This window comes from Nelumbo lutea, chromosome 4, assembly GCF_056320005.1.
Source record: "Nelumbo lutea isolate HS-2025 chromosome 4, American lotus-T2T, whole genome shotgun sequence".
In the NCBI taxonomy this organism is placed as follows: domain Eukaryota; kingdom Viridiplantae; phylum Streptophyta; class Magnoliopsida; order Proteales; family Nelumbonaceae; genus Nelumbo; species Nelumbo lutea.
The window spans coordinates 61,358,258-61,366,984 of NC_142687.1; the positions used below are offsets into that span (position 1 = coordinate 61,358,258).

The 8,727-nt window shown below is 37.8% G+C and overlaps 2 protein-coding genes across 3 annotated transcripts in view; both read right to left on the reverse strand.

The window, feature by feature from the left end:
- LOC148860834 (phytochrome-associated serine/threonine-protein phosphatase-like) overlaps window positions 1-2,424 on the reverse strand; it is a 37,554-nt gene extending 35,130 nt beyond the window's left edge. The window contains exon 1 of one of the 2 annotated variants that reach the window (XM_088984538.1): window positions 2,081-2,424. In XM_088984538.1, coding sequence (XP_088840664.1) covers window positions 2,081-2,302 — 222 coding nt within the window. In that variant the 5' untranslated portion in view covers window positions 2,303-2,424. The remainder of the gene's footprint in view (window positions 1-2,080) is intronic. The other variant, XM_088984539.1, reaches the window with a different exon arrangement.
- Window positions 2,425-7,964: 5,540 nt separating this feature from the next.
- On the reverse strand, window positions 7,965-8,498 carry LOC148860835 (uncharacterized). Its single transcript, XM_088984978.1, has one exon. It carries the CDS (start codon window positions 8,496-8,498, stop codon window positions 7,965-7,967), a length of 534 nt encoding a protein of 177 aa, XP_088841104.1.
- Window positions 8,499-8,727: the final 229 nt, after the last annotated feature.

The following is an 8,727-nucleotide window of genomic DNA, read 5'->3' on the forward strand; positions in this document are numbered from 1 at the left end:
GATCAGCATACGAATGTCAAAAGAGAAAAGACTAACCAAGAGATGACAGGAAAGTAATTAATATGTTTATAGAAGGCAATAATTTATAGAATATATCCTACAACGATCCTAACCAAGAAACAAAAGAGAGAACAACAACCAAGAAGACTTAAAGCAAACCAACAATGAGCATATAGAAACTGGAAAAAAAATTATATGAGAATTGACAGATGTTAAGATGTGGGCTGGGGTTTCATTATGACCAACAAAGTTACAAAATTAATGATATAATTAGCAAACATCAATAGAACAGCACAAGGTGTCCACTGGCTGGTTGTAGTGAAGACTTGGGGTTGAATCCCACCTGCTGCACCTGAGTTTGCGGGATGGGGTACTCCCCCCCCCCCCATTGTGTAGCCAACTTGGAGGAAAAAAAGCATCAATAGAACAGACTTTCATAAGTGGAACATCAACAGAAAACCTTTTTTTTATAAGTAAAATCGCAACATTTACAGAAATCTTGAAACCCTAACTTCAGCCACAAATAGTTGTAACTGTTATATAAACCCTAAATTGCACTAAAAAATAGTTCTGAAGCTCCCCTTGCATCAAATATTTCCCTTCTTTGATCTTAGGGCTCAGTTTGGAAGGAGTACAAATACAAATTGCGCTGTACATATTTGTATTTGTACTCCTTCCAAACTGAGCCTAGGTATCTACAGACCTAGATAGATCCATGGTCAAGTTGCATATCTGATATGCACAAGCTTCAATGAGCAATGAATAAAGAGGGAGAGAGATTTGGAAGGGTCGGGATGAACAAAATAAATAGAAGAAACTCTAAGATTTTTGAGGCATTAGGAGATGGTACCTTTTCTAATGCATTTTATATTTCCAAGAGACCATGCCCAACATATTAGATTCTAGACCATCAAAAAAAAGAGAAAATTTTCCTACAAAGGTACATGCTTGCAGCACAAACCAATAAGAATGATTTGTTACATTTTACAACATATCATATCCCCTTCACAGCATAACCTCCTCATGAATTATCATTATCTTATTTGAGAGCATAATAAATGGATGCTCTGCTGGATCAATGTAGAGGTAGCATCTATGTATATAAGGAGAAAAACACAACCTTCACTTAATTTATGCCAATGCCTAAAAATTAGTATTCCCCTTTTGTTCTGTATAGCCTCTTACAGGAATAACTTTTATTTGATAAGAAAATAAAAGAAAAGATCTTATTAAAAATTAAAAAAGAAAAAAAAAAAAAAAAGAGAGATGAGTACATTCAACACCAGGGTGCTAAGATAGAACCCAAAACAACAATAGAAAAAGCGCCCAAGAGGCTAAACACTTTTGACATTCAACACCTGGAATATTTATAGATTCCAGGATCTCTATAAAATCACTTTTGACATTGGTTTTATGCATGGGTTTCACCCAGACTAAACATAGTCTCCCTTTAAAATGTCTCAAATTCTCCATTTCAATGAAAAGGGAAAAATCCAATTTGGAAGAGTGATATATAAACAGAAATGTTCTGATTTTAAGGTTAGCGATTTTTCTATGTTAGCAGACGATGGCAGGTATGAATTTCCAAATATTAGATATCATGAATGTCCGTTACCAGTGGACGCTATAGTTATGCTGGAATCTCAATCTTCTATATAAATCCATACAACTCCATTCCACAGAGCCATTGGCAAATGGTACCATGACGCTTTATCTATTTTCGGAGACATCTAACCTCAAGAACCAAACATTGACATAATGACATCAGTCAGGGTTTTTACCTCTACCTCAAGAACCAAACAACATTTTTGAAGGTATAAGCTAAAACTAGGATCACAACCCACTAAGCATATTTCAACCTAAATGCAGAAAACAAAAGGAAACAAATGCATAACAAACCAGGAAAAGAATTCATTAGCATAAGAAAGCTTGATAACTCATAATTTCGTCAGCATAATATCTACAGGTGTCCGTGAAACCCTAATTTCGACCACGAACAGAAGGGTTTATAAACCCTAAATAGCTAAATCCCATGACAGAATGAGGAAATTCCTAGAAGATAAAGCGTTCAGAAGATTACATATTCGCATAAAAGTTGAAGCTCGTCTTCCATCAAATGCTGCCCTTCTTTGACCTTCGAAATCCACAGATCTAGGTCCATGGCGGGGTCGCAAAGGCGATATCCGATACTCGCACAAGCTTCAACGAATAACGGAGAGAGAGAGAGAGAGAGAGAGAGAGAGATTTTGCGTGATAAATAGAAGAAACTTACTGAAAGATATTTTAGGCAAGAGAATGACATTTCTTTATGGAAAATTTCAGATTATTGTACTGGTCGAATGACATCTTTTCTGGAAAAAATTCTTGATTAATATATTTTACTTTGGGTCGACTTTATAATACTAAAATTAGTACATGAACCTTCAAATGTGACAACGGAATACCTATTATTAATTGTTAATGAATGGTTAAGTGATATTTAAAAAGATAAATGTGCTCACTCATCTAAATTTCTTTATTAATTATTTAAATATTAACAAAAATTAATATTATTCAAGAAAGTTGGGTTACTATAATGCCCACACAACCATAACCTTAATTTTTTTGAATGGAAGAAGTAATGATTTGGAATTGTTAATTTTTTGTCAACCTTTAGATGGTTGATAAAAAAACTAAATGACATTTGAAAGGCATTTGTGTCCTTTTCAAGTGCCACTTAAAAGCAGGTTAATCGTTGATTAATGGCAAATACTAGATTGTCATGTTTTGAAAGTTTGAATACTGAATTATTGCATTTTAAGGTTTAGAGACCAAAGTGGCACTAGGTACAAAGTATAGGGTATTAATCAATAATATTTCCCTTGTTTTATTCTTTCGGTTTTTTTTTTTTTGATAAATTTGGGAGACTTGAGGCCTTAACTCTTAGAGAAAATGATGGTTTAACCCAGGGTCAAAATTTTTAGGCCCAAAGTACAATTGGGGTAGGTGCCATCTCGGAATTGATGCCAATTCACAAGCATGCATTGATGAATAGAGTGGGGGGTTTTGACATTTTGAATGCTTATAGATCTGTAGTGGAATTCAAAAATCTACATTGGGCTTGTCCGTACTATATGTATGTGGCACTTACTCAGACTCTCAGAATGCCAAACATCAAGATTAACACCACTGATGCGTATTGCTACACTAGCAAATACACTTGCCGCTCAATTAATAAAGTGATGAATAGAGTATCGTTTCCACGATGACTTATACAACAACTACTAGTAATGTATCATCCATCTATTATCTAATAAACTGAAATGTATACATAATCCAAAACTGCATTTCTAACTAACAAACTATCTCTAGCACATTGAATCAAACACCTTGCATGCAATTGAGAAGACAAGCTCTATGTGAACAGATTTGGTTCAACAATTAATTCTCTAGGTCATTCGATTGAATTGGGATTTAACTTTGGTTTGGTGAAACCCCAATGCCATGAACAGCCTCTCTCGAGTGCATGCTCATGCTATGCATGAGTAATGATTCGTATATCTCTATCAAGAATATAATCCTCATGCATGCATTAAGATCAAGAATTCTAGGGCATCATTGCAAAATTGAATGAACACCAACTGAATTGTACAAGTTATCTCTAACATTGCACTCAATTCGGTTCTTGATTAGCAGATCCGAATTTCTAAACTCTTTCTCAAGCAATCTAGAAACTCCAAGAATGAATAACAGTTCGGCCAAACTGAAATCAGATTGTCTAAATTTTTCATCAAGCAATTCAGACAGTCTAGCATTCAAGATTAATTCGACTAGCTATTCTAATAATTAAAATCCTAATCAAGAAACATCAAAATCGAATCTAACCAATTTGAATAACCCTAGAGAACTAATTACAGATCTGAAATTACATGAAACATGATTCAATTACAGTAAGAAAGAAGAATTAATGGAGAAAATACACATGAACCCTAGCTGAATTCGATTACCAATTGCGCAGAATTCAAGGAAGAAGACAACCTAGATTGATCTCCTCCAATGTCTTCTTCTCCGTTTTCGAATTCAACACCTCTTATTCTCTTGAAGCTTATTGAATCTTCCCCTTTCTTCTCTCTTGCACGCTCTCTCTCAATTCTCCCAAAATAATTTCGAACCAAAGGAGTTTTGAACCCCTTTTTCCTCATTCTCTTCTCCTTATATAGTTTTCTTCTCAGCCCCCTCTCTCTCTCTCTTCTAGAAAATTTGCCACCTTTAGGCTCCTTGGGCTGCTCTTGAGCTGTACATGGGCCTCCCTATTGCTAGGTCGAATGGGCTCCCTTGGAGGGTTAGGCTCTCTTCTTGGGTTCCCCCATGGAGTGCTACCTAAGCTTCATGGGCCCAATAGCCCTCCTTAGACTTCTCGACTGGGCCTTTCTCCCAGCTGGGCTGAATTGCCTCCACTTGGTCTCTTTTCCATGGTTTTATGTTATCTTTCCCTTGAGTTGGTCTCCCTTGATAATTTCCTGAAATCAAGTTAAACTGGGGCAAGAATTTACACAAATCAGCATCAAAACCATGCATAAACATCATAATTTATGTATAATTTGCACACACATCAAACACCCCCATCTTATTACTATCTATCGGATGAATTTTATGATGAGAATGCATTGAGTGGTCGGGAAATCTATGTAAGTATTATAATTCATTCCTATGAATTGCCATTCTTATCACATACATAAGAGCCAAGGAATGGGAGAATTTGAGATTCTTCAAGCTCCAACATTCACTCCCATTCAATATGTAATTCAGCTCCTTGACCACTAAATTAACCATTGCTTTGAGCTTGGTCTCAAATCTGTCAATGCTTCTAATTGAGTGTGAAACCAACTTTTGTCCCTTTTAACCTCAGTCGTCACCGAATTCTTTTATTTCCCCCCTTTTTTGGTGTGAGTGCATTTTATACTCCATCTCACACGGGGCATTTTCTTCTTTCTCTTTTTTTTGTCTTTTGGTGTGAGTGCATTTTATTCTCCATCTCACACTGGTCACAGGCTAGAGGCAGATAACAATTCTCATATTCCAAGATGCTAATTTTACTATTCAGCTCGGAATAGCGGAGTTGGGACTAAACTCATCATAAACTGCTAGTTTTACTATTCAGTTCATGATAACGGAGTCATTTAGACTTTGTCCCTTTCTTGTTTCTTTTTTTTTCTTTTTCTTTTGCAATTGTTGAACCCCATGCATTAATAGTTCAGATGTGAACTAGCTCGAGTGATCGTTAATAATTCAATCAAGTGCATCATACACATGAAGGTAGTTAGGGCTGGTCATGATGAAAGTCATATTCAGCTTCCTTAACCTCATGAATTGTGATTAAATTGGATCATGCACTAGACTAGAGTTTCACACTTACAAAGATTTCCCTCAACTCATTGTATTCCCTCTTGGAATTCACCTTATAAACAGCAATAATCTTGAGGAAATTTCAGTATATTTGGCCTATCAATGCATGTACGTGTTGGGGTGATTGAGATGCATAGCTGCAGCCTAACTCCCCCACACTTAACATGAACATTGTCCTCAATGTTCCTAGTGTTAGAGAGTGAAGATGACTCCAGCAATGAGGGTAATTTCATGAAGAGCATCATCAAGTAAGGAGAGAGGGGTTTGGAGGACTTCCCTGAAGAGTATTATGAATTATGCAATAGCTATTTTGATGGGAAACCTTTAGCTGCTCATAACTACACAAAACTAGAGAGAGAATGATGAACACTATAAGAGATCAGTAATCTACTCAATTCACAACCTAAGAAAAATAACTCAACTGCTATGAATAGGAACAATAGAAAACAAATATAGTTTATGACTAATTATCTGAAGCTTGGCAGTCTAGTGAGGTCATCGGTCATCTAGGTATACAGTGGATGGAGTAGGTAACGTTCCACCCACTATATATGGCTTAAGGCAGTGACCATTCACCTTAATGTGCCTTGTGCCGGGTGAGTGACCTCTACGGTTCCATATGGGAAAACCTGTGTGATGGTGAAAGGTCCAGACCATCTCGATTTCAGCTTGCCTAGGAACAACCGGAGATGATAATTATACAGCAACACTTGCTGGTCCACATGAAAATCACGTCTCAACAAGTTCTTATCATGCCATCTCTTAGTTCTCTTCTTGTCCTAGAACAACTCCTACGGCTGAATCACTCACATCACACATCAACTCAAAAGGAAGTGTCCAATCCGGTGCTATCATGATGGGTGCACCGATCAGCTTGTCCTTCAGAATGTTGAATCCTTTTAGGCATTCGGGTGTGAACTCAAAGGCCACATCTTTCTAAAGCAAAGTGGACAATGGCTTAGCTATCTTGGAGAAGTCTTTGATAAATCTTCTATAGAACCCGGCATGTCCTAAGAAGCTTATCACATATCAGATGGATGTTGGTGGTGGCAACTTCTTAATTGTCTCCACCTTAGCTCTGTCAACCTCTATACCTCTCTATGAAATCTTATGCCCAAGCATGATGCCTTCTTGCACCATGAAATGACACTTCTCCCAATTCAGCACTAGATGTGTCTCCTTGCATCGCCTAAGCACCTTCTCTAAATTGTTCAAACATGCAGCAAATGAAGAGCCAAATACTGAGAAATCATCCATGAAAACCTCCATGAACTTTTCCACCATATCAGAAAATATTGACAGCATACACCTCTGAAAAGTTGTTGGAGCATTGCACAACCCGAATGGCATTCTCCTATAGGCAAAAGTACCGTAAGGACAAGTGAAGGTGGTCTTCTCTTGGTCTTCCGGTGCAATTGGAATCTGATTATAACCTGAATACCCATCCAAAAAATAGTAGTACTCATGCCCGACCAGCCTCTCTAACATTTGGTTAATGAATGGGAGAGGGAAGTGATTCTTGCATGTGGCTTCATTCAACTTCCTATAGTCAATGCATACTCGCCACTCGATGATGGTTCTAGTCGGTATGAGTTCATTTCTTTCTTTCAGTACAACGGTCATGCCACCTTTCTTCGACACTACTTGCATGGGGCTCACCCATGAACTGTCAAAGATAGGACAAATAATTCCAGCATCTAGTAGCTTAATGACTTTAGCCTTCACCACCTCTTTCATGTTCGGGTTCAGGCATCTTTGAGGCTGAACTGAGGGCTTGCTTCCATTTTCCATCAGAATTCTATGCGTGCATACCGATGAGTTGATGCCCTTGATGTCGACCACCATCCAAGCCAAGGATGTCTTGTGTTCCCGTAACACTCACAACAATTTTTCTCTTTGCAAATGGCTCAAGGCTGTTGATATGATAATCAATAAAGCTGATGATGCTGCTAAGAAAGCATACTCCAAATGAGTTGGGAGTTGCTTCAGCTCAAGGGTGGGTGGCTATTGGGTTGAAGGCTTGCTTGTTGGTATTGGTAGTCTGTCTAAGCTCTCCAACTTGAGAAATCCTTTCCCTTAAAACTATGGATTGGCATTCAGGTATGCTACTATGCTCTACATCTCTTCATTTTCTTCCCTTGCAGCTCCTCCCTCTTGTATGCAAAGTTCAAGAGGATCGGCCAACCTGTTTACCTGAAAACAATCATCAACTATATAATCAATAACATCAACCATGTAACAAGAATTATCACTAGAGGGTACATGTTTCATAGCATCAGACATTTTAAAAATTATTTCATCATCTTGAATCCTAAAGCTGAGTTGTCCTTGTTAGACATTAATCATTGCCTTCCCCATAGCTAGGAAAGGTCTTCATAGGATAAGAGGAACATCAACATCCTCTTGCATGTCTAATACAATGAAATCAATTGGAAAGATAAACTTATCTACTTTAACAAACACATCTTCTATGATTCCCCTATGATGCTTGATGGGTCTATCAGCTAATTGTAATGCAACTCTAGTAGGTTAGGGTTCTCCGAAACCTAGTTTCTTAAAAACCGAGTATGACATCAAGTTTATGCTAGCTCCTCACATAATGCCTTTTCAATTTTCAAACTCCTTATAGTGCAAGGGATGGTGAAACTCCCTAGATCTTTAAGCTTTTGGGGCTGCTTGTTGAGAAGGATTGTCGAGCATTCTTCATTGAGAGCAACTGTAACCACATCTCCCAATCTCCTTTTGTTTGCCAATATCTCCTTTAAGAACTTTGCATAGTGTGGCATCTGAGCTAAAACATCAGCAAATGGAATATTAATATGTAAACTTTTAAACACTTCAAGAAACTTACCGAATTCTTTCTCCAATTTGTGTTGCTTTAACCTATTCTGGAAGGGTACTTGTGGTTGTTGGTGTCTCTCCTTCTTCGGTTCAAATTGCTCTTCCTCCTTCTTTTTTGTTTGAAGGGTTGCATCTACCTTGTTTTTAGCCCTTGCTTTCTTCTCCACTTCATGCAGCTCCTTACCACTTCTTAAAGTGATAGCTTGCACTTGCTCCCTTGGGTTCACTTCGGTGTTGCTAGGTAGAGTGCCTGGTATTCTTGCTGAAATCATTTGTGCCAATTGCCCGACTTGATTCTCCAAGTTCTTTATTGATGCTTATTGGGTATGAAATCTTGTTTCAGCACTTACTATGAACTTGGTCATCAACTCCTCTAGGTTTGTCTTCTTTTCCGACTGATTAAAGTTTTGGGGAAAAGGCTTCAGCATAGTCTGATTTGGCCATGACTGATTTGGGTGGCCCCTCCATCCGGTGTTAAAGGCCTGAGGGTACCGATTTCCT